Below are 26,278 nucleotides of genomic sequence, written 5' to 3' on the forward strand. Positions count from 1 at the left end.
AGTTCCTAAAAACTGTCGGACTGTATAGATGGAACATTGAACGTCATTGAAGCCAAAACAAAAATTATAGATGAAGTTAACCTGTAAAATATTAGACTATATTTCTTCTTACTGCTCAATAGAATATTATTAGTAGGGGCATGCAGATTTCGCGAAAAGATTTCGAGACTAGATGAAAGTTAAAACACTATAGCATCGTCTGTGTTTCGTGATTGGGCGAGTTTCTCCCAGGTACATATTGATTGTAACAACACCAATCGCAGTGATTCAGTGCGGAAGTAAACGCGTCCTGAGTGGCTCGGCCAAATAAGGCAACGACTTCTCTCGCAGACGGCCGCCAATCACAAGGAAGAAATCACAGGTGCGGCTATACCTTGTTGCAGTCTAAGTGTTCAGATATTTTCGCAAAAAATGCCTGCCCCTAATTATTAGTATTGTTATTATCATATATTTGTAACATTATTGACTAAGTGACGTCCAGTACTTGAGGTTATATAGGCAAGATGATTTCAAATGGTTTTCCTTTACCTGTCGCGACTGAAGTAATAATATTGACAGCACGCGTTGAGAGGAACATTCTCAATTGTTAAGCCCATGACTGGGCTGGAATAATAACCCGGAACATTGGCCAAATAACCACAAATAGTGAATTTATATAGTGTAGGTACATTATTGTATGACGAGCACAAGAATTTCTGTCCGATAATTCGCATAAAAGTCCAATGTTTTTTAAAATAAATCATTTCGTTAATAATGACTCTTTGTGGCCGTGATCACTGATAAGTCAAGTCACTGGTTCGATACCAATCCAAAATAACTCAATATACACTCACCGATCTTGGTAAAAAAACTTATTTTAAGTTCACTTGAACCATAATAGCCTACTTTTAAGCCTACATATTGTTTCATTGTTATAACTGTGCAATATATTTGGCATAGGAAGTGTTGATGTCCATTTCCAAGAACATGTTATAGTTATGGTAATTATTATGTACCTTAATTTGGAACACATTTAAAAAAACAGTATTTTGAGGGTGTAAATTATGCTATGCCATAGAGCGACAATGAACAAGGGAAATATTATGTTACATCAAAGTGTTTGTGTTTTTATAATTATGGTACAAAATGATGGTTCGCCACGGGTGTTCTTCCCCGCCAATAATTCACGTGACAATTGTCCCCTCCCTCTCCCGACCCCTCCTCTAAATTCATAAGCTACACTATTTTTACATTAAGGTAAATTACTTTTGTGACTTAACTAAGGATTTAAGGTATAAGTATAGTAGGGTTTCTAATGCGGTTGTAACTGGCATTGCACAATATGCTGATATTTTGAACAGTACTAATCAAAATTAACATAATTTTTACAAAAATATAATTAGACTTACATAACACAAAAATATGTACCTATATATTTTATAACACTGTAAAATATTTGGCCTGAATGACATTTTTTAAGTTAAATGTTATTGATAAAACTTTAATTTTGCTAACAATTCCCAGTCAAGATAATAGTGAAATATTGAATTATGACGGTTTCAGAAAAATTTCGAGAATTATCACTATATAATTTAATATTAATAGAATTAAAACACAAAACATTGATTTAAAAAATTTAATATTTGAAAAAAAACATGAATTTTTGCTTGTTAGTAGTGTGATGACCAATCCTACTTTATGGAAGAGACACTTGAAAACTATATACCTACTGCGGGCGGGAGCTGACACTGTGTTGCCTAGCGGTATTTTAATTATTGTCTAAGAGGTCTCGTTGATATAGTTTTTAAATATAAGCGTTTCTCGCAGTATATATATATATCAATACATTTTTCATTTCATTTTATTTTGTCCAGAAAATACAGTATATATGTTTTGCACATCACCGTATTGGACATGTCTATACAATTTGGACATGTCTATACAATATGACGTCCGTCTACTCAATGCATACAACACTGAGCTACAAAAATGAAACACATTAAGTATTCACTTGGAGAAACGTTTATTCTAGTTTTTGAACAGAAACATAGGTGCAGAGAAGTACATACCACTTGAGGAAGCATAAGATATAAACTCTTTCATAAACTTAAGAATTTTGAAGACCAATTTTGTTTTATTTAATGATAGTAATTTTTTTGACGTGATAACGTCTTATAAATCGATGTACGCCGGCTGCACGCACGAAACATTTTCACATTCCGCCTGAGCCGAGCGTGTTAAGAACCGGCCACCCACCGTGCGAGAAATCTTCCACAATATCAAAACAGGTTAAGGCGGGCTTTTTTAACTAATTTTTCGTGATTATATTTAAACATATTATTTAAATTAAATTTGCAAAAAAACTGTAAATAATATTTGAAAATTAAAAACAAGTATGCAATTATTCATCAATGTTTTCTTATGACGTTATCACGTAAAATTATTATCGTCCGTAAACCGACTTTACAGACAACCCCCCTTTTATTTAATGTATACCATTAATAGAGACCTGTAAAATTCGCGATATCAAATCCCTAAAGGATAGACGCCATGATCCTCTACCCACTCGTGCAAATCACATCTGCTTGGTTACCGACTCGTAACACCTGTTGACTGGAATGATCGTGATTCGCTAATTCTTCTGTTAAAGATTTTTCATTGGCCCAGAGTCACTTCAGATAAACTGTGGCCCAATCACTGACGCAAAATAATGTCAAAAGTATTTGGACTCTATCCTATCGCGAAATGAATCCGCGAATTTTACAGGTCTCTAACCATTAAGAACCAAGACAAATTGCCTTGCTTTCATTATTTGGGTTCTTCGAGTGACACTCGGTAGTTTAAAGCCGAGCGCCCAGTCGGCAGCGGAGCGCCCGCTAGTCCCTCCGCGGCAGGAACTGGTCGTACAAGTCGTCCCAGAAGTCCATCCTGCTCTTGAACATGTCGCTCTCCATGGCGAAGCCCCCGTCTATCCTCAGGTAGCGCTCCTTGTCTTGTGTCGCCGGCAGCCACGTGACGTTCAGCGCGTCGCTCGTCGGACAGCTGCGACAGACAAGAGTCCGTGTCTCTGGTGTGTCCAGTGGTAGCCGACTGCAGGTACAGGGTTATGTTAGCTACATTTAAAATGCTGTAAATGGTTGCAATTGGTTGGTTACTTTAAGTTAGCGACATTATAAACACTTAACGGTGTTTTTATCGGGGCAGTAGCTCTCCAAAATACCACTTTTCGGAGTTTTATTTGTTTTTCAGTTGAGCACCTATTCTGAGAGATAAACTGTTTTATCGTGTTTCACGGAATTATATACGAAATAAACTATTTCTAAATTTTAGTATGTTTCATTTTTAAAAGTTGTGTTGGTCGTTGCCCATTTGTTATGTTTAAAGTTAGATGATCACTAAGTCAATATATATATATATTTTTTCAGATTGCGAAAACTTACACTGTTTTCATACAAATGAACAGAGTGTGAATGCACTACTCTACAACGAGAGAAAGAGTATTTATAGTTCCCCGGGCGCTGTTCAGGCCGAGCCGCTAGGATCGCTGCAGTCGGGCGTTGCGGGCGCGCGCCGTGTCAAGGGGCCCGCCTCGTCAGGGGCGTATCTGTGTCAGCGAGGCGGGATGAAAAGCGTGACGCTCGCTGGTGCTTCTAGCGCGGTGTCTCCTCTGGACTGGCGCGCAGTCTTCTCGTAGTCACAGGACAACTGTGAGATCTGAGCTGTGACCGTAACGTAATATGGCCGAGAAATGAAGATAAAGGCGTAATGCAAGTCCCTTAAGTGCTTTCAAGTATCTGTACCGGTTGTTTTACGCCTAAAATTTACTTTGAAAACATGCGTTTTAGCAGTTTTAACTCCTCTAAAAATACAGTTTCAAAACTTAATCCGAAATCAAAAGTACTTTTCGGCCCTCGGCGAACTCTTAAATGCTTTTCGTAAGCAGGCCCCACTCGGATATCTCGAGTAGTTTTGTAATCGCGTTGTTTTTCCTGAAGCTCTGCGCACCGCGTGTGTACCAGGGTGGGCGGGGGCCTTAAGAAGGCACATTGTCCTGCCACATCACTCGCTGCCTCTGTGCGCGGGGTCCGGGGAAGGCCCGGTGGCCCGTGATTGGGGGGAGACCTAAGATGCACATAAAGTTCTGCCATTCCCGATTACACCCGAACAATTCACCTTCGGCAAACTTCCGGATTTGTTTCATTTTTGCGCAGGAAAAATGAATTCAAATATTAAAAGTGGTCGGTTAGGTTGGCTACATTAAAACACTTTAAAACACTACGGACGGTTAGTTAGGTTAGTATAGCTACATTAAAATAAACAGAGAAATATAAATATATATATAAATAAACCCGAGGTTTGCCGAAGGTGAATTGTTCGGGTGTAATCGGGAATGGCAGAACTTTATGTGCATCTTAGGCTTCCCGTGATTGGGCGATGCTTGCCCGCGGACCTGATGCAGTGAGGGGGGGGGGGAGGGGGGAACACCCACCCGGTCCTGGCGAAGGTGGTCCACAGCTGCACCATCTCGCGGCGCATGGCGGAGTCGGAGGAGCCAGGCGGGAAGGACGGCTTGCGGGCGTCTTGGAACAGGAAGGGCAGCTCGCCCATGTGCGCCACGCCTGCGCACAACACACCAGCTACTCTCTGCTACTCACTGCTCTCTCGTCCCTCGGGCGAACAGACAACCAGGCCTGGCGTCGCGCTCGCCGCTAGAGGCGTCGGCGTCGGTCTTATGGAAGTGTACATTTACTAAGAAATTACGAGTTATACTTTCTAAAACACAGGCTATTAAATTTTATCAACTTTCCTATATACAAACAGAACTAAAAAATAAACATTTGGTCTTTCTTTACATCGTAACGACTGGCTTAACATTTTTAGACTTGAGCAGGACCCATGCTACCCTCTACCAACTATCAGGGTACTAAAATTGTGTTGTTTGAACGAACAGTACCAAACATTCTGCAGGAAATACATTATTGTTTACGTATATCAACCTATCTTAAAGTTTATAAATATATATTTGTATTTTGGGGGGGGAAATATATTTTTTCGGGGGAAAAAAACGTGGTTAATTTATTTTCCTTAAAATTCTCCAAACGGAAACATTTTCTCGTACACGGCACGCCACGGTTCCCGCTGGCCTGAACGAAGCACGCGCAAAAATCCTTGAGAACACCAGAACATTAGCCACTCTCGCGTGTGTTGCGGGCCACCGACCTTCCTGGCGCTTTGCTTTTAGCTTGCTCCTGATTGGCTGGCCGCCGAGGACTCACCCGGGTACTTGTCGCCTGCCAGAGGCATCATGCTGAAGCCCGGCGCGCCCACATAGTCGAACAAGTAGACGTAGGTGGGCTCTGGCGACCACCGCGTGTTGAGTCGCACCGTCCGGTGCATCGGGAACACGTTCACCTGGTCCGACTGCAACTGCGCCCAGGAACAACCCTCGCCTGCAGACACTGGCCGGGAAGCTTCCATTTCACAGGCGAGAGAGCCACACCCGAAGTTCCCCCAAGTTCATGCTCGCTTTTTTCCCCCCGTTCTATCTCACTGTATGAACCGGTGTGGCATTAAATTTCGCGGTCGATTAGGATAGGTTAGCTACATTATAAATACTTTAAAACATTGTGGATGGTTGGTTGTATTAAATAAGTATAGCTACATTAAACATACTGTAAAATCATTTTATGGTTGCTTAGCAAATAACTTTTTCATATGTAGCTATCCAGCGCTAGGAAACCGTTTACATGATTTCACAGTATCTTTAATGTAGCTCTCCTAACCAATCAACCGTCCACAATGTTTTAAAGTATTTATAATGTAGCTAACCTAACCTTTTACAATCAACAAAAAAAAACCGAATATGCACGATTGGGCGTTTCGCTCTCTCGTCTGTGAAAAGAAGGCTTCCCACACTGGCTCCGAGGAATACAACGTGCACCGAGAGAAAGTTCTGTTTGCCTCGACAAAATATTTGCTTATATATGGCGAAATAAATAGATTTTCTTTATTCGAACAAATATTTTGTTTTAGGAAAGATTTCATTGACCCATCGAAATGATGTTGTCAAACTCAATTGCAGATTTTGTTATATGTAGCAAACCAATATGGTTCCTCACCAAATTTTGTTTAGGACAACAACAAATTTTGTCACAGCAAGTAAATACTTGTTCCGCCGTATATAAACAAATATTTGTTTGACTCAAACAAATATTTGATTGACTCAAACAAACTTTTTTCTCTGTGTGAATATCCCAAGAGAGTCACAGCCTGAAACCATCCTTACATGGGAACACCACATAACTTAGAAAGTCACAACATAGAACTGTCATAACTTAGAAAACTTGGAAAAATCCACGTAACTTAGAAACATACAACTTAGAAATATCATAACTTAGAAACACACAACGCAGAACCACACAACTTAGAAACGTCATAACGTAGAAATTCTCAACTTAGAACTATCACAACTTAGAAACACAACTTAGAAACACAACTTAGAACTGTCATAACTTAGAAACACGTAACTTAGAAACAAGCAACGCAGAACCACACAACTTAGAAACGTCATAATGTAGAAAGTCATAACTTAGAAAATACTAAGTTATGTGTTTCTAAGTTGTGTGTTTCTAAGTTATGACAGCACCCCTCCTTACATCACTAGTAATTTTGAATAGAAACTCATTTTGACGCGTCTTTCCAAAACGTGTTTTTTTTTCCAGCTTACTTACGTCAATGTACTGAGGTATTGTGTCTTCGCCTATTTGCTTCTCGCCGAAGTAAAATGTTTTGATGAGGTTTGCTACGTGGTTGAGTTTATCTGCCGGGATGCCGCTCTTCAGGTCGTTCGGGACCATGGATGTGGGGTCCTGTTCCAGGCCCGACAGCTTCGAGGAGACAGGACCTGCGACACGTGAACATGTTCCACAGCAAACTGAACACATATATTCACAAACTAGCTGTTCACGCTAGCACGGCAAGCAAGTAGCCCGATGCATTAGATAATATATATTACCTACCTCATGTTTCTTCGTCTAGGTTTGCCTGCTTTTAGTAAACTCACCAACAGGAGTCATGAACCAACTAACAGGGATTCACATGAATATTCTGGTATTGATATTGGTCGTCACAGCAGCATAATTCCGTCTGTTTCTAGTACAGCCAAACATGAAGAAATAATTTCCTTGAAGCTGTAATCATTTTCCATTATGTAAAACAATGCGCGATTGATTTTATATAAAATTATGGAATTTCAGACAAAAATTTTTTAATGATTTAATTATGTTTGTAAGTTAGTCTAGATTTCAGGTGAAATCATGAGGTAAATGTTTAAATAATTGTTGAGGCATTCCAATATTGTGTTATGAAGGACATGTCCGTAACTCTTAACATATGTGGAATTATTTAAAGCTTTTTCATTTCAGTGTGATATGCATGATTTTTTTTATGACGGCAAAAACTGATTTGATACCGAAAACAAAATCCTGGCATTGACTTCAAAACTTGTTGCTTATACGGGTAAAACAAACTATGTTCTTAGCCACTGAGAAAATATTTTCAGATCAGTTTGTAGTTAAATTATAGCATATACCCACATGGTTTGGATTGATTAAAATTAATTATTTACGAGTCAAAAATTCAATTTATAAGTGCAACTAGATTATTTAGAAATTATGGCATACCTACCTACATTTTCAGAACTGAGAACATCATTCATTAGCGTTTAAGTTGCAGCAGAAGGTGTATAAATGCTTACAAACCAAAAAGTAAAATCCACAATACAAAAGCAGTGGAGCAGTACTGCCTGATACCTGAACAGAAGTTCTCAAAGTTTTAAGAAGTGATTTTGAGATTATGCACAAGAAACTCACCAACAAACCACGCTACTTTGACACCGCAGTTTGTGAAACTATAAAGTAGCATATTTTCCTAAACTTCTAAATAACCAACATCAGATAACAAAATCGGTACTTTTTATGTGTCTTAAAATGTGGACAGAAAAAAATATTAATTTTTTTGACAGAACGAAACAAAGTTCTGCAATTTCATTTGTCTACAATTTCTTTTTTATTCCGTAAAAATTCTTATCTTTGATTCATAATGTTTGTGGTGCACAAGACATGAGTATCAGTATTAATATTTACTAAAGTGACATATCAGTATCTTAAATATTGCTTTATTTTATGAACTTTTAATTCCTGATGCTGATTTTTCTATCACGATACCAAATAAAGCATGCAAATTGTAACGAAAATATTTTGAGCGAGTTTTTCAGTATTCGCCAGAGATGTGTAACATCTAACCTCGGTAACGTGCAAATTCGTGTGTTCTCGAGTTGCAAATACAATTATAATACAAAAATCGGACACATTTAAAGTAAAATTATTTAAAATAATTCCACGCATGATAAGTTTACACAAATTGTGTTTTCAACTACATTTATTTATGTGAATCACACGTATTTTCCGCACCCACTGCTAAAATTCGCTGCCGAAGCACCTACGTCGATGACCAAATCTTTTGATTTGCAGAGCGGAATTTTAAACTATGAAATGAAACGGCTCCAGTACGAGCGAAAAAGACTTGAAAAAAAAACTGAACCCCAACTTTGGACCTGATTGATGTTCAACAAGTAAATTTATTAAAATACTGTCCACCTTGTTAAAATTCACTAAACAGTTTACCTTTGTCTTTGTGAACTTTGGTTCGCGCCATCCGCCACAGATGGCAGTGCCGTGGTTGTTACACACTTCCGTCCCATGACTTGTCGCATTCACGAAATTACTCCAGCAAAATGTCGTACACCGAGAGCTAAGATGGCGCACTTAAAAATAAAAATGCTCTTATGTTTTAATGTCGAGTAACTTCTCCAGGCAAGCTATTTTTTCTGAAGAAACAACCGTCTCTACTAATAGTTGCAAACAGAAAACACTCAAAAAACATCATCGTGCAATTGATTTCTCTCCCTGTGTTTAGTGTACTGAAGTAGCTTGTCTTCTGGGTTGTAGCCGCGTCCTTGGCAAATAATTCACCAAACGTTTCTATCGAGATCACAGTCGCCATCATCAGAGAGCAGTTACTTAGGTAAGTGTAGGTAACTGCTCCCTGATGATGGCGACTGCAATGTCGACCGAAACGTCGGTGAACTATTTGCCGAGGACGCGGCTACAACCCAGAAGCCAAGCTGCTTCAGACGATGGCCGTGAAAGCCTGCGAACATTGCTTAGTGTACTGTTTGAACGTGTCTGCAGATGGCAGGACCATCGTCTGGCATCAGCTGACATGGCGAGGGAGTGCCTTGGAGGTTGGAAGGGAGACGGAGTGATGTTCCTTACCCATCAGCGCCATGCCTTTCCCTTCCGACGAAGTTACGCCCGTCATGAACGGGACTTTCGTGAACTGGCCTCTCTCAAGGAGTCTCCCTGGAGTGTCCGGCAGCAGAGCGTCTGGACCGACCTCGTAGCTGGGGGCGAAGGCGTCGTTCAGTGCTTGCTGCAGCTCCTGGTACAAAACGGAACACAACATTCGTAACTTGATGTAAGCTTTTGGACATACGCCATTGCTAAGCACATGTGTGTCTGTATAAGAAAACTAAAAAATACCCAAAAGACAAAAACACAAATTAAGCACAAAAAATTGCTGTTTTCAACAGGATATAAACACCACATAATATTCCATAACATGAATATGATCACCAAACAAAAAAAAAACAAGTCATGCATTCCCATTGCACAAATCTTTCAAAGATAATACAACATTCGTAATCTCTTAATTCTAATCCTAAAATAAAGACCAGGATAATGGTTGCATATATGATATTTAAAATTCTAAATGAAATTCCATACACCTACAGAACCCGTAAACATCTCTGCATTGCCAAATGTATACAAGTATTTGTCGCGAACGTTGTACCAAAGATCCACAGTGGTATTCGTGTAAGATAATCGACATGTTTCACAATCAGGAATCTGGCAACAAACTTTAAGGAATAATATAGAGTTTATCCAACTGTCAAATGAGATGGAAAAGTATGTGTCTCCGTATGTGTCTTCTGGTTGCTGTTGTGTGCTGGTATAGGTATTATGAAACTCGTAAAATGTTTATAACACTATTTTTTTTTGACGTGACGTCTAATAAATCGATGAACGCCAGCTGCACGCACGAAAAAGTGTCCCGTAACGCACATTGTCCGTTACGCTCATTCTACGCTTGCGACGCATCTATCTCTCTTCCACTCGATTGGAACAACCATCGATTTGACTTTTTCGAGGCACATTAAAGTTGAAACACTCCCATTCGTTTCCTACTTTTCCTATCATCATCCTATCCTTAACATAATAACACAGATTGGAAGAAGTTAAATAGAAAAATTGTATAAAAGTTAAAGATAAAATAATATCTTATTTAAAGTAATAAACATATTTGAAATAATGAGTGCAAATAAAAGTAAATTTATCAATTAAATTGTAGATTTCATTTCACTCATTCTTTGTATCCATACAAAATAGTGATGATTATATAAAAATGATTCAAATTGATTCATAAAAGTATGCAATCATAACATCAATGTTTTGTTATGATGTTGTCACGTTAAAATATCGTCCGTAAACCGATGTTACAGACAACCAATTTTTTTTGTTGAAACTTTACTTGTCGCACGAAACAACAGGACATGTCTATTGCCGACGTGCTGACCGGTATCATTACAAGTGCCCCTCCTGACGAGACCCTGTGGACCTGGCATGTCACAAGTTCAAGCACGTGTGTGTGTTGGACATCCACTTGCCTCCCTTGCGCTGGCCCTCGCCTTGTTGCTGACGAACCTCTCGGCGGGGACCGCCCTCAGGAAGTCTACCACGCCCTGCGAGTCCTCGGAGGAGCAGCCCAGGAGGGCGGCGACGCGACGAGCCCTCTGATTGGCCGCTTCCACCGAGATGTGGCGACTGCCGATGGACACGGTGCCGCTCTGCGCGATGGCCCGGTGGAACAGTCCTGGCGACAGTCGGTGTGTCGTTACCGTTCATTCCCAGCAGTCCTGGAGACAGTCGGTGTGTCGTTACCGTTCATTCCCAGCAGTCCTGGAGACAGTCGGTGTGTCGTTACCGTTCATTCCCAGCAGACTTGGAGACAGTCGGTGTGTCGTTACCGTTCATTCCCAGCAGTCCTGGAGACAGTAGGTGTGTCGTTACCGTTTATTCCCAGCAGTCCTGGCGACAGTCGGTGTGTCGTTACCGTTCATTCCCAGCAGTCCTGGCGACAGTCGGTGTGTCGTTACAGTTCATTCCCAGCAGTCCTGGAGACAGTCGGTGTGTCGTTACCGTTCATTCCCAGCAGTCCTGGAGACAGTCGGTGTGTCGTTACAGTTCATTCCCAGCAGTCCTGGAGACAGTCGGTGTGTCGTTACCGTCCATTCCCAGCAGTCCTGGAGACAGTCGGTGTGTCGTTACAGTTCATTCCCAGCAGTCCTGGAGACAGTCGGTGTGTCGTTACCGTTCATTCCCAGCAGTCCTGGAGACAGTCAGTGTGTCGTTACCGTTCATTCCCAGCAGTCCTGGAGACAGTCGGTGTGTCGTTACAGTTCATTCCCAGCAGTCCTGGAGACAGTCGGTGTGTCGTTACCGTTCATTCCCAGCAGTCCTGGAGACAGTCGGTGTGTCGTTACCGTCCATTCCCAGCAGTCCTGGAGACAGTCGGTGTGTCGTTACCGTCCATTCCCAGCAGTCCTGGAGACAGTCAGTGTGTCGTTACCGTTCATTCCCAGCAGTCCTGGAGACAGTCGGTGTGTCGTTACCGTTCATTCCCAGCAGTCCTGGAGACAGTCGGTGTGTCGTTACAGTTCATTCCCAGCAGTCCTGGAGACAGTCGGTGTGTCGTTACCGTCCATTCCCAGCAGTCCTGGAGACAGTCGGTGTGTCGTTACCGTCCATTCCCAGCAGTCCTGGAGACAGTCAGTGTGTCGTTACCGTTCATTCCCAGCAGTCCTGGAGACAGTCTGTGTGTCGTTACCGTTCATTCCCAGCAGTCCTGGAGACAGTCGGTGTGTCGTTACCGTTCATTCCCAGCAGTCCTGGCGACAGTCGGTGTGTCGTTACCGTTCATTCCCAGCAGTCCTGGCGACAGTCGGTGTGTCGTTACCGTTCATTCCCAGCAGTCCTGGAGACAGTCGGTGTGTCGTTACAGTTCATTCCCAGCAGTCCTGGAGACAGTCGGTGTGTCGTTACCGTCCATTCCCAGCAGTCCTGGAGACAGTCGGTGTGTCGTTACCGTCCATTCCCAGCAGTCCTGGAGACAGTCAGTGTGTCGTTACCGTCCATTCCCAGCAGTCCTGGAGACAGTCTGTGTGTCGTTACCGTTCATTCCCAGCAGTCCTGGAGACAGTCGGTGTGTCGTTACCGTTCATTCCCAGCAGTCCTGGAGACAGTCGGTGTGTCGTTACCGTTCATTCCCAGCAGTCCTGGAGACAGTCGGTGTGTCGTTACCGTTCATTCCCAGCAGTCCTGGAGACAGTCGGTGTGTCGTTACCGTCCATTCCCAGCAGTCCTGGAGACAGTCGGTGTGTCGTTACCATCCATTCCCAGCAGTCCTGGCTACAGTCTGTGTGTCGTTACCGTCCATTCCCAGCAGTCCTGGCTACAGTCGGTGTGTCGTTACCGTCCATTCCCAGCAGTCCTGGCTACAGTCGGTGTGTCGTTACCGTCCATTCCCAGCAGTCCTGGCTACAGTCGGTGTGTCGTTACCGTCCATTCCCAGCAGTCCTGGCTACAGTCGGTGTGTCGTTACCGTCCATTCCCAGCAGTCCTGGCTACAGTCGGTGTGTCGTTACCGTCCATTCCCAGCAGTCCTGGCTACAGTCGGTGTGTCGTTACCGTCCATTCCCAGCAGTCCTGGCTACAGTCGGTGTGTCGTTACCGTCCATTCCCAGCAGTCCTGGCGACAGTCGGTGTGTCGTTACCGTCCATTCCCAGCAGTCCTGGCTACAGTCGGTGTGTCGTTACCGTCCATTCCCAGCAGTCCTGGCTACAGTCGGTGTGTCGTTACCGTCCATTCCCAGCAGTCCTGGCTACAGTCGGTGTGTCGTTACCGTCCATTCCCAGCAGTCCTGGCTACAGTCGGTGTGTCGTTACCGTCCATTCCCAGCAGTCCTGGCTACAGTCGGTGTGTCGTTACCGTCCATTCCCAGCAGTCCTGGCGACAGTCGGTGTGTCGTTACCGTCCATTCCCAGCAGTCCTGGCGACAGTCGGTGTGTCGTTACCGTTTATTCCCAGCAGTCCTGGAGACAGTCGGTGTGTCGTTACCGTTTATTCCCAGCAGTCCTGGAGATAGTCGGTGTGTCGTTACCGTCCATTCCCAGCTGTCTTGGAGACAGTCGGTGTGTTGTTACCGTCCATTCCCAGCAGTCCTGGAGACAGTCGGTGTGTCGTTACCGTTCATTCCCAGCAGTCCTGGAGACAGTCTGTGTGTCGTTACCGTTCATTCCCAGCAGTCCTGGAGACAGTCGGTGTGTCGTTACCGTTCATTCCCAGCAGTCCTGGCGACAGTCGGTGTGTCGTTACCATTCATTCCCAACAGTCCTGGCTACAGTCAGTGTGTCATTACCGTTTATTCCCAGCAGTCCTGGAGACAGTCGGTGTGTCGTTACCGTTCATTCCCAGCAGTCCTGGAGACAGTCTGTGTGTCGTTACCGTTCATTCCCAGCAGTCCTGGAGACAGTCGGTGTGTCGTTACCGTTTATTCCCAGCAGTCCTGGCGACAGTCGCTGTGTCGTTACCGTCCTTTCCCAACAGTCCTGGTGACAGTCGGTGTGTCGTTACCGTTTATTCCCAGCAGTCCTGGCGACAGTCGGTGTGTCGTTACCGTTCATTCCCAGCAGTCCTGGAGACAGTCGGTGTGTCGTTACCGTTCATTCCCAACAGTCCTGGCTACAGTCGGTGTGTCATTACCGTCCATTCCCAAGAGTCTAAACGATACTATGATAGCCAAAAATGTAGAAAACACCTCAAAAGAGATGTTTAGTATGACACTGCATCTACTTTATGTATTCGTAAAGGGTATTGCTGTTTCATTATAAGCACAATTTATTTCCTAGCTTATTTATTTATTTCAATATTAAAAGTGATATTGAATCCACTATAGTTCTTTATCTGAAATATAACCCACCGAATGATTTTTTTTTTATTTATTTGGTTATTTAATTTAAAGTATTTTAGAAAATGACAAATAATCACCTGCGGCTAGTGGCGCCAGCATGAGGTAGTGCACACAGGCCCCTCCTGCACTCTGCCCGAAGATAGTCACATTGCCAGGGTCTCCCCCGAACTGGGCGATGTTGTCTCTCACCCACTTCAAGGCCATCACCTGGTCCCTGAGTCCATTGTTTCCTGTGACGTCAGCACCTTCCAGGTACAGGAAACCTGCCCCAACAGAGCACAGTGGTGATTCCTACATGAATGACCCATTACATAAAATTCCTAATTTTTTACAGTGTTTAAATGTGCTTAGTAGTTACAGTGCACATTCTAAAATATTTTGAAATATGTAATCCTGAGATAAACATTACTGTACCTACTTAACCAATTACATGTTCTCAAACTAATTACTTTTGAAAAAATACTGATTATATAACTTCTCATCTGCCAAGAGCAAATTGTAATGTTAATTAGGTAGGTACTTGTCCAAATGACAAAAGTACTGCTTTATGTATAAGAATCACTTCCAAGCCACGTATTAAGAAAATCATAATCTAATATCATAGTTATTTTTCCAATCACTAATACAACATTAAAGCACACATATTAATAATTTGGTTTTTCATCTAAAGAGAAGAAACTTAATATTAATGACTTCAAAATATATTTTCATCCAGTCATTACTGAATTGTGATTCGTAATTTAATCGATTAAAGGGTAACGAATTTATTAAATACGTTTTGCTTTATAACCGCAAGTCGTGATCAGTAGTACAAAATAAGCTAAAACTTAGTACTCAACTCTGGTAATATGCACTTACTGGTGACATCTATAAAGAACTGTAAATGTTACAAGGTATTTGTGACTTGGTTTACCAAAAGCTGCCATGCGGTAATTGATGGTCACCAAGATGACATCTTCAGCCACCAGGAAGTCTGGTCCGTATGGTTCAGTGTTTCCTGAGCCTACCATGAATCTGCCCCCATGAATCCACACCATGACTGCCTTTGGAGTGGTCTCAGGCATCTGAGAAGAATAAATTATTTGTCAAGGTTTTAATTTGGCATTATCACGCAGAAACCTAAGATCAACATTAGTACATAGAAGAAATCAACCGAAGTTTAGTATGTGTTTTAGTTAATTCAGCAAATAGGGTGAAAGCTAATTTGTTTTACAATACGTGTAGTATATGTGATTTATTTATAATGTTCTACTCAAAAAAACTGGTGCGAAACATTATGTCCATTTTCCAGTTACGATGATAGATAAACTTATGTGCATTGTGATACAAACATAGTGTTTATAAATAAGTATATTACATTGAATTCCATGTAGAGAGTTGTGCAGTACCTTTCGTCCACATGTGGAAATACCCGACATCGCATGTGCCAAATTCCTTTGGATGTCCCAGAAAAAATTTTATTGAGCAAGAAGGGTACATTATTGTATGAGTCGACGTCAGGGGTCTCAATACACAGAGAATGTGTGTGGCTGTCCCGTATCCTAAACAAATGTGTTAACACCATGCTATCAAGTTTGAACGTCCAATATATCGACTACTAATACACTCCCAACAACCGTCCCCTATCTGCTTAAGTAACTTATAATGATAAATAAAAATATTTCTGCAAACAATTTTAAAACAAGTTCACAGCATTCAGAAAGCAGGATTTTAAATTAGGACAAGACAAGAAGATTACATTATATGAACACAATATATGACAATGTTTTCAGCTTTGTGGTCTGTCATATTTTAAAACAATAAGGGGCATGACCTCTATAATTCAGAAATTTCGACGTTTTCAGGAATAATAAATCACATAAACCATTCAAAACCTCAAATAAATATCAACAAATGTTAATTTTTGAATGAAACGCACAGAAGCATGGTGATTCTGTCCTGTCAAGCGAATTAAAATATCACATCCATTCAAGCAGTTGTGCTTTTGTGGAATTCCGCAATCATCACTCCATATTTCTGGACCTAAATGCGTTATGTTTAAAATAGTTTTGTATTTACTTTATTAACAAACTGTCTTCTAAATAGTGAACACAAATTATATAGTTACTCAGCTTGTGTAAGTACTGCATATTTACATGCTATCAAGGTTGAATGTCCAATACATCCACTACTAATATCCCACCCACCCAAACTTGTACCCTTCTGTTAAAATCCCATTTATTTGACTTTAATGTCTGAGATTGGTTTATTAATGTGCATGCTTAGCTGGTAATTGTTTTAATTTGGAGGAAGGTCTGTCATATCCCCTTCACTCACAAGTTTCAGGAATGTTGTGGTTTATTCGTTGGGCTACACGCACAGACAGGCTTGGCGGTGGTGCACTGCAGCCAACTTACTTGTGGAGTGTACACGTTCAAGAACAGGCAGTCCTCGCTCCCTTCAGTCTCATTGGAGCGCATCTTGGGCTGCAGACAGACCGCTCCCTCCTCCAGGGCGTCTCTGGTGCCGGTCCACGGCTCGGGGTCTTCGGGAGGCTGCGGCGAGCAACGCAGGTTCTAAGTGCACGCTGGCATCTTAATGACTTCATGTAAGCTTTTGGACATACGCCATTGCTAAGCACATGTATGTCTGTAGAAGAAAACTACAAAAAAACCCGAAAGACAAAAACACAAATTAAGCAAAACAATTGCTGTTGTGAACAGGATATAAACACCACGTAATATTCTATAACAGGAATATGGTAAACAAACAAAAAAACAAATAAAAATGGACTAAGAGAACGAAAAAAAAAAACACAAATGATGACAGCACAAAAATATTGAACCCAAAAAAATTCAGCACAAATGTTGAAACGAGACAAAAACACGACAAAACGAAAAGACGAAACAAACACAATAGTTTTCCAAAACAGAAGAGAACGAAAAAAAAACCACAAATGATGACAGCACAAAAATATTGAACCCAAAAAAATTCAGCACAACAGTTGAAACGAGACAAAAACGCGACTAAACGAAAAGACCAAACAAACACAATAGTTTTCCAAAACAGAAACAAGCGACGTTTCGGGAACTGCTATCCGATCCCGTACTCAGGCAGAGACGCACATGGTACGAAAACACAGGTGCGACATTATGCGGTATTGTAGTGATTTTGCAGGAGAGAATACAAGTGCACAGAGAGAAACCACGTCAACGTTTTTTTGTACCAGGCAATGTATTTATTTATTTATTGCCTTATTTTAAGTGGCGAAGTTAAGGCGTACCGCATACATATTTACTAACTAGGTACACGCAATGTAAACCTGATAAATATTATAGCCCAGACATACCAAAAATTGTCACAAATACATTTAAATAAAAACTGAATTAAAATATCAGGACAAATATGAAAATAAAATAAAAAAACTTGGGATATAAGATATACACATGAGCTACCTGAAGTATAATATATTATGTACGTTATGTTCAAAAAAAGAATGCCCCAGATATAAAATTCAGTAGTATCAACTGCACGCGTTGTAGAGTGCTGGTTCAAAGTCGCAATTAAAGAGTAACTCGAAACAGTTTTAGATGAGGCCATGCGCGAATACTACCTTGTTTTTTATTCTCGTTTACAGTACAAAAGAATGGTACAAGGAGAACTTGTAAACTTTATTTGGCCACAGGATGGAGCCCTTCCTATTGGAATCTCCTTGTACGAGAGTGGTTGAACGTCGAAGTCCCTGACGTTTGGATTGGTCGTAATGTTCGAGACGACAGAGCTCTTTTACGCTGGCCTTCGCGTTCACCTGACATAACGCCATACGATTATTTTTCTCCTTTGGGGCTTTATACAAGATCGTGACTACTTTACGCTACTACCTGATGATTTTCCAGAGTTGAGGCACAGAATTGAAGAGGCTATTGTCGAACTTGTTGACCAAAATGTGGAAAGAGTTGGACTTTGGTTTGGATGTGTGCCGTATAACTAAAGGTGCACAAACTGAACATTTATAAGAAAAACTAGACTAGTTTACCTTAAATTTGATGTATGATATGTTGTGAATAGTCTAAAATTAAACTGTTATTATATGCATTTGAACCTGGGAGATTTTTTTATGAACACCCTGTACTGTATTTTTTCTAGACACTGGGTGTTGAAAAGCCTGATATAGTGCATTGCAGAGAATAATGAGAATTCTGCTTGGCTAGCAGTGGGAGTGTGTGTGATCATTATGGAAGCGCAACAGTACATGTCTATGAAACACCAAGGCCAGTACCTATCTCCTAATGCACATGCACAACACCAACCGACCTTGAACCTGAGAGGTCCCACTGGTGGCTTGGCGTAAGGAATGCCCTGAAAGCTGTAGTAGGTGGCGCCAGAAGCCCTGGAGGTCACCTTCTGTCCCCGCAGTCTGCCCTGGGGGATGTCCACCGTCACGAACTCCGCCATCTGCAACAAGTATCTGTGTGTAGCATCAGACATTGCCTTGCAGTCCACCCACGGCTGGAAGAATTTTCGGAATGTTCTTATTCTTCATGAATTGTGCACTCGAGTAAATATCACTGCCTTCGGGCGATACGAGCAAACAGCTTCCACTTTCAATATGAAATGGGCTGAGGAATTTCGGTGCCCATCAACTCGCCCATGTGAGTAAACTTTGGAAACCTCGAGGTCTCTCAGTGAATTGTATAATTTTTGTGTTTAAGCATATTCTTATCGGTATGTTTCCAAAAATGTATTCGATTGAGAAGTCTGTGGTGAAACACTGATAATGGGCCACGATGATTAAGGTCACGTTGCTTTCACCAAGGTCTCGCTGTGTTTTAATCCCCAGTTTTCCGCGAGTAGGAAACGTTGTGGACGTTGCCACGTTCCGGTGAGTTCTCACATGGTGCTCCCGTTTTTTCCCCAACTACTTATTCCGTGATCACTCTTGTTATCAACTCACATGGTCCACGTCGTAACCCGTAGACACCAGTTCTCTGAACCTGCTAGTTCTGCTGCGACCAGTCCAAAGATTGGTTGAGAATTTTTTCGTATTTAACTCTGAAACAGGTGCATTTATTTGTCTAGAGCGCAGTGCACCAAAGAATTTTTCGAACATACTCACCGATGATAAAATGTCAATTAAAAATTTAAAAAAAAAAACCTAATCTAAAAAGTAAAACAAATATGTGTGTATGGGCCTTTTAAGTTTAATATAAGTAGTAATATTCTGATACAAGCGTCGTAGCGTCGGTTAACCGCTAAGTCAATAAAATAAAACTAGGAAGTTAAAAGCAGTGTTATCCTTTGTACAACAGCATCTTCCATTGTCACTGGGTACAAGCCTCTTGTTTTTGGCTCATTTCTTCCAGTCCTGCGCCTCCCGCATCCACAGCTCAACACAGCTCGTGAAGTTATAATTAGTTATTACATCAAATATGAACACCAAATTCGTCTTTAACCAGCCTAATATTGTTAAAGAATAGAGTTACATATTTATTTTATATAATATTTTTTGCATACGTACCAACTTAGTTTCATTCATTAATCTATCTTACGAAGCCCATGTACTGCAGTTGTTTTTATGATAGCGTACTATCTCAATACTCCCAATCGAAACACTCTCGATCAAGTCATCTTTTAAACGAACAAAACTAAATCAAAATCGGTTGGTTTGTTTGGGAGCTACGATACCGCAGACAAATACACAGATACACATGTTAAAACTTATAAAAAAACCTCTGTTTGCGTCGGAGGTTGAAAAAATGAAGAAGTGTCACTCCAAGTGAAGGCATGGCTCATTTTCAAGGAGCACCGCCTCGTAACAAAATGGTCCTGGGCCGGTATAGTCTTAGGGAACCCATCGTCGGATGCCCATGTGCACAACACACTTGCTCCCTTGTGTCAGTCGGATGCCAGCTGTCCTGCGCTACAGCTATGTTCCAACCTTTTGGTCGGCATCCTTCACAAACTCCTCCCAAATATGCGCCCTTGAAGGGTAGATTGGGAGTCGGCTTACAGATCAATATTTTTATTCCAGAGCAAGTAATATTACGACAGAGCTGTCAGAGAGATCACTCCCCCCTTTGATCAGGAAAGTGTTAAGAGTCTCAGCCATGACCAGACTGGGGCAAACCCGAAATAGTCATCACCTTGTCCTGTGCTACAGCTGTACTCTAACCTTTCGGCCGGCGTTCACTCAGGTATCCCCTCCCAATGTGCACCCTTGAAGGATAGTGTGGGAGTATCGTCCAGTTCTGTTCTTTAAAACATCCCAGAGCTTTTTTAAAATACAGAACTGTAAGGGTGGGTATTAGAGTCTCGGCTTGGCCAGACTAGGGCAACCCGGTATAGTCATCACCTTGTCCTGTGCTACAAGTTATTCCGGGCAAAAGCCCGGCCTGGCCTCACCGCCTCCACCTCCTAGAACTGAACCAGTGAGGGTGTACCAGCAGAACTACTTTGCTTCTCTTATCGACCAAGCACACGATGGATGTGCATGCTTGGCCGATCAGACCCCTGTTGGTCGCTTTCGCCTGGATGAGTGGTGTTACCACCAACTCATTGGCCCTTACCGAGTATAACTTATCCATCTGGTTTCACCGCCGTGCCAGCAGCCCCAGATAAGGCTTTGTCAGTTTTTAATACAGTTCACATTCCTTCGTTGCGTCCACGCATGATGAAAACGGCGGTGTGTTAGTTAAAACTTTCTCGACAGTCCTTGTGAAGTCTCTCTCAAGCCTCTGTGACAGGACGGTTGCCATGTCCTGTGCTACAGCTACCCGCCGTGCGCCTGGCTGATAGCAGCGCTGCGCTCAGAGCCTACCTTGTCAGCCTGCGCCTCGCCACTTGGAAGGTCCCCGCTGCACTGATAGCGTCGTTCTTCGTCGGCCCTCGAGCAGAGCTTGTTCAACAGATAACACGCGACCCCCTACTTCCACCTACCTTCCCCTCTTCCTCTTATGAGTGCCAACTCGCAGGTTATATTGGTAAGTGATTTCAGAAAGGCCGTCCATTGTTTAGATGCTGACGATAAGATCAGTTTAGCCTCTTGTCGTGCATCGCACGGTGTGGAACTATCTATGATGAGGGGAAGGGGGTCTTAAGGGTGCCACTCCATTTGTTCGCTAAAACATGTTTCCAGAGCCGCGTAGTAGGGAAGAATTAAATATTGAATACCCCAAGTGAAATTTCAGCAAAAAAAAGCGATTGAAAATATTTACTAGATACGCTATTTTAGATTAAGATATTCTGAATGATTTTTTTATATACAAAATTTATCCCATATTTGACACCAATGCATTCTTTGGATTCCGAACTGTTCTGGATGTGTTATGCGATTTGCGCACAATTGTCATGTTTTTTCCTTGTTACGTATTCATCATCACTTCTTTGGTCGTCTTTCGTCACCACCTGGCCTGTCCGTCTGAAGATGTCATAATCTTCTAGCTCGTAGACTGTATAAAACAGACAGTTCGATGTATCAAAATGCATTGCATTTATTAAAAAATTAAAAAAAAAACTGTGCCTAAAGTTTTGTAGCCTTATTTCGTAAAAGTTTATTTTTTTGGACATACGCCACTGCTGTTTACCCTGTATGTTATATAAAAACCTCAAAAAAGGGGGGGAGGAAGGTTAGTATGCAAACACGCAGAAAACAAGCAAAAATCAGCCTGTTTGTGTCTGAGGACGGTAACAGATCTCAGTTCCCGAAGTTTTGTTTTACTATTATCTTTGAAAGATTTGTGCAATGGGAGTGCATGACTTGATGTAAGCTTTTGGACATACACCGTTGCTAAGCACATGTATGTCTGTAGAAGAAAACTACAAAAAACCCAAAAGACAAAAACACAAATTAAGCAAAAAATTGCTGTTTTCAACAGGATATAAACACCACATAATATTCCATAACAGGAATATGGTCAACAAACAAAGAAAAACATAGAAAAATGGACTAAGAGAACCAAAAAAAAACCACAAATGATGACAGCACAAAAATATTGAACCCAAAAAAATTCAGCACAACAGTTGAAACGAGACAAAAACACGACAAAACCAAAAAGACGAAACAAACACAACAGTTTTCCAAAACAGAAACAAGCGACGTTTGTTTACTTGTCCAAAAGCTTACATCAAGTTTTGTTTTACTACTGTGTTCGTCTGTGCTGTGGTGGTTGTGGTGTCGCGTCGCTGGGTTCGCCTCTGTGCGTCTCTGCGTTGTCTTATCAGTTTAGTATCGTCATTGTGTTCGCCTGTTTGTCGCTGCGTTTTCCAAGGTACGTTGTTTGTCTTCACTTGCAGTTCTTGTTGAAAAACTGTCTCGACATTGTTGGAAATTTCTGTGCTGTCCGTGCTTTTTAACTTTTTTAGACATCGGCTGATTTTGTCTTGATTTCTGAGTGCCTGATGTTCACAATTTCACTGTGGTTTCTTACGACACACAGTGTAACCAGCAAACACGTCTTCAGTCGCTTTCTCGGCAACTCTACATCCGAGGCACAGCCGAAAGCCCGCATGTTGTCTTTGCGCGCGTCGGTCCTGGCACAGACAATGACCACGTGAAATAAATACATTGAAGAGAGAATAATAGGCTTGTTCGATACTGAAAAAATAATCAACGAACCAGGGACTCTAGGAAGACGGCTATCGTACAAGAAATGGATGTATGTTAGATATTTGACTTGGTATAATAACTAATTTATGTTCTCAAATACTGAACTTTAATAAATGCATACATCTTTCTATGAAAGAAAATATTAACATATGAATATTTAAGTATTTAAGAAAAATTTTCCTTCCCCCAAAAATAAAAAGAAGAGTGAAATTCGTGTTAGGGAGGGGCTATCAATTACACCCCCCCCCCCCCTCCCTAATGGAGCCGCGCTTGCAACGAACAAAAAATTAGAAACGTATAACAATACTAGCTGCCCGACCCGGCTTCGCACGGCTATACTAATGGAAGAAGAATTATGCCACATCTCCCATTTACAGTAATGGTAAATAATAAAAAATTCCGTGAAAATTTATTACAATGCTGTATAATGTACCGATGGTTTCCCGACTCGTGCACGCAACATAAAACTGATGTACCCGTACTTCGCTACGGCAATCTACAGGCAGATCACTCTTGCGCCGCTCATTTTACATGCCCCTCCTTGTGGGTACGCCACTGCAGCGCCTCGAATTGAAAAAGAAATCAAAGCGATGCCCGTTGCCATGGAGACGAAGTAACCACTGTTGCACGGACTTAACCACCCTTGAGAGCTGATTTTCGGAAAACGTCATCCTGCGTAACATAAGGAACATTACTGTCAAGTTTCAAGTCGGTAGGATATATATTTGGAAAAAAAAAAAGAGCAATTTTTATATATTTGAATTCCCCGCAAAATTTCAACGGTGATGAGGACTGCACTAACAATGAAATAGCCGTTGTTATAGAGACGAATGAAGCATCAACAAAGCAACAGCCGTTGCCATGGTGATTTCCTACCAAAAACTGGAAATAAAAAAAAATTTAGGGGTGGACTACCCCTAACATTTAGGGGGATGAAAAATAGATGTTGGCCGATTCTCATAGATACCGGATAAGCACAAAAAATTTCATCAAAATCGGTCAAGCCGTTTCGGAGGAGTATGGCAACGAAAACTGTGACACGAGAATTTTATATATTAGATAGAAAAAGCGTTACCGTTCTTACTAAAGTGGAGATGTTTACGGGTTTACTTCCAACTTCTGGTCGCTGTTTTTTACAACTATTAAATAAATCTAGTTACTTAAATGTCACCTGTTCTGAAATTTTGTAATGAAAAGGTGGATGCTTGATATGAAATCGAAATAGCGTGTATTTTTATAATTTCTAATTGATCTGATCCTACCAATTAATAAAGTTGCTAAAGCATGATCACATGCTGCAGCCCTGCACATGATTGGCCAGTCCGCTATGCCTGCCGCTACGCCATTGCTATTGGCTCAGTCGTAGCTACACACAGCTGACATCACGCAGTTGTTTTCAAGATGCTCATATGTTCCATTACCGAGAAACAGAAAAGTTTCCAATCACTACGAATTTCGCAAGAGAATAATCATCGAGTCTATTGAGCTTTGTCAGTATAAAATATGTAGGTACGTAAATTTTTGTAAACATAAAATAATAAATAGGCCCTACAGTTTCAAACAAAGTGAAAATCCAATATTAGGTATTTTATAGTATAATTAATGAATGCCTATAATTTTATACCTCTTTCAACCGCAGAAAATTAAAAAAAAGATATTTTTTTTCGGATCTTAATTTACTTAACACTATAATCAATTTTTTTTTTCACTACGCCATGAATACAAGTCAACAACACAATATGTCAGCAGCTTTTAATTAACATAGTTTTTGCTCATTTATGGCACATGTATGTGAGCATAAATCTCGGTAAAAAGAGCATTATCCCATTGGATCACGGTTTCTTAGTTTATATAAAGACCTATGAACTTGACTTGCTGAAGAGCAGTTATCATCTGTCACCACTGACACGCAGCTGACAGCAGTGCAAGGCCGTAGCCAGGATTTTTTTAAGGCAGGGGTTCCAAAGTATCCATTTTATAATTATTTATGAGTAAATTTTGTTTACAATAGAATTTTAAAACAAATTGATTGTCACAATTAAATTTCTAGGAATAGTGGACTTTAATATCTCCAATGTTTACTCAAATAAATTTAAGTAATGATTTTTCCGGAGAAAAGATACCTGTATAAATTATAATTTAACTTTTATTTAATTGGTTTTTATTACTTTGTTCTTAAAACAATTTTATGATAATTTCGTTGAAACAATTCATAGATACATAAGTGTATTAATGTTATTAATTACAAAAAAACACTCATGTCAAGTTTGTATGAAAGACATGTTTACAGTAACACGTGTGCAAACCGGCATTATATGTAGACTAATTGGTAACGTAATTCCTACCGCTTCTGTGGATGAGGCATGTTGGGCTATAATGAAGTGGAAATACACTACCTACTCTTGCTAAGTTGCTGCAGTTTTTGAAGTGAAAACGTCTTTAGCCGCGTTGAGTGATTTTTGGTAGGGGCAAAACTTATGGGTTCGCGTCACCGACATGCTAGTGACGTGTTGCGCCAGACTGGCGACGCGCAGCGGCCTGTGTACATGTATACGCATATATACATACCACTGACATCTGTTGTGATTAAAAAATTATGTACGGATAAATTATATCATGCTGACATCGTACTGATATAATACCAAAATCATTATTTACGTACATTTGACGTAGAAACGATGTCATATTACACGTTTAAAAACAAAGTTTTAAGTTTTCACATCTGTTGACAGTCCCCATGAATGGCTATTTTTTTTTTTTACATGTTCTGTCTTCAGTTTTTTTTTTGACGTGACGTCTAATAAATCGATGAACGCCGGCTGCACGCACGAAAAAGTGTCCTGTTACGCACATTGTTCCGTTACGCTGTGTCCCGTTACGCACATTGTTCCGTTACGCTGGGTCCCTTTACGCTCATTGTACGCTTGCGCCGCATCTATCTCTCTTCCACTCGACTGTTTATAAAGTGAAGTGAAAAGTTAATGTGGTTTTCATTGCTTATTACAACAATTTCGGCAATAAAGGTTGATTATTCTTGCATTTTAAAAATCTGATTACTAGTATAATTTCAAGTATTTATTCTTTTATTATTAAAATAAAAATGATTCAATTTTATTCATAAAAGTATGCAATCATTTCATCAATGTTTTGTTATGACGTTGTCACGTTAAACTATCGTACGTAAACCGACTTTACAGACAACCAATTTTTTTTTTAAAAAATCCTGGAAGGGTTCGTGCCCGAGCCACGTGCCCGAGCCACGTGCCCGAGCCACGTGCCCGAGCCACGTGCCTGAGCCACGTGCCCGAGCCACGTGCCCGAGCAGAGACGCGGGAGTGTTACCGTGCGCCGCGGAGACTCCGGCTCAGCCAGCTCAGCCCAGCCGCAGCACAGCGCCAGCACGAGCAGCAACATGGCTGCCTCCCCGCGAGGTGTCCAACTGACTGGCCCGCTGTTCCCAAGAGCGCAGTCGGGGTCAGCGATCCCGGCATGCTCTCTGCTTGTCTGTTTGCTCCGGCGCCGCTCCTGGCGTGACTCGCACTTTCAGGGGCGTGCCCTTGGGTCGT

The 26,278-nt window shown here is 41.4% G+C and overlaps 1 protein-coding gene across 2 annotated transcripts; it reads right to left on the reverse strand.

Annotated features, from left to right (window-relative positions):
- Window positions 1–1,983: 1,983 nt before the first annotated feature.
- Window positions 1,984–26,278, reverse strand: LOC134531398 (juvenile hormone esterase-like). 2 transcript variants are annotated; one of them, XM_063367104.1, is made up of 11 exons: window positions 26,055–26,278; window positions 18,422–18,562; window positions 16,525–16,662; window positions 15,042–15,192; window positions 14,206–14,391; window positions 10,766–10,971; window positions 9,315–9,480; window positions 6,711–6,883; window positions 5,256–5,406; window positions 4,469–4,598; window positions 1,984–3,021 (listed from the first exon to the last, which is right to left on the reverse strand). In XM_063367104.1, exons 1-11 carry the CDS (start codon window positions 26,124–26,126, stop codon window positions 2,856–2,858), a joined length of 1,680 nt encoding a protein of 559 aa, XP_063223174.1. In that variant the 5' UTR covers window positions 26,127–26,278; the 3' UTR covers window positions 1,984–2,855. The 2 variants fall into 2 exon arrangements, with proteins under 2 accessions (XP_063223174.1, XP_063223180.1); XM_063367110.1 differs by lacking the exon at window positions 26,055–26,278 and adding an exon at window positions 20,925–20,993.

Source organism: Bacillus rossius, chromosome 1 (genome assembly GCF_032445375.1).
Source record: "Bacillus rossius redtenbacheri isolate Brsri chromosome 1, Brsri_v3, whole genome shotgun sequence".
Lineage (NCBI taxonomy): Eukaryota > Metazoa > Arthropoda > Insecta > Phasmatodea > Bacillidae > Bacillus > Bacillus rossius.

Bases quoted from the DNA above. Each gene is read 5' to 3' on its own strand.
- LOC134531398 (XM_063367104.1), bottom strand. From the start codon at position 26,126: ATGTTGCTGCTCGTGCTGGCGCTGTGCTGCGGCTGGGCTGAGCTGGCT. The intron at 18,563-26,054 runs GTAACACTCCCG...TACTTGTTGCAG, and splicing joins CGGAGTCTCCGCGGCGCACG to ATGGCGGAGTTCGTGACGGT. The intron at 6,884-9,314 runs GTAAGGAACATC...CACGTGTCGCAG, and splicing joins GAAAGGCATGGCGCTGATGG to GTCCTGTCTCCTCGAAGCTG.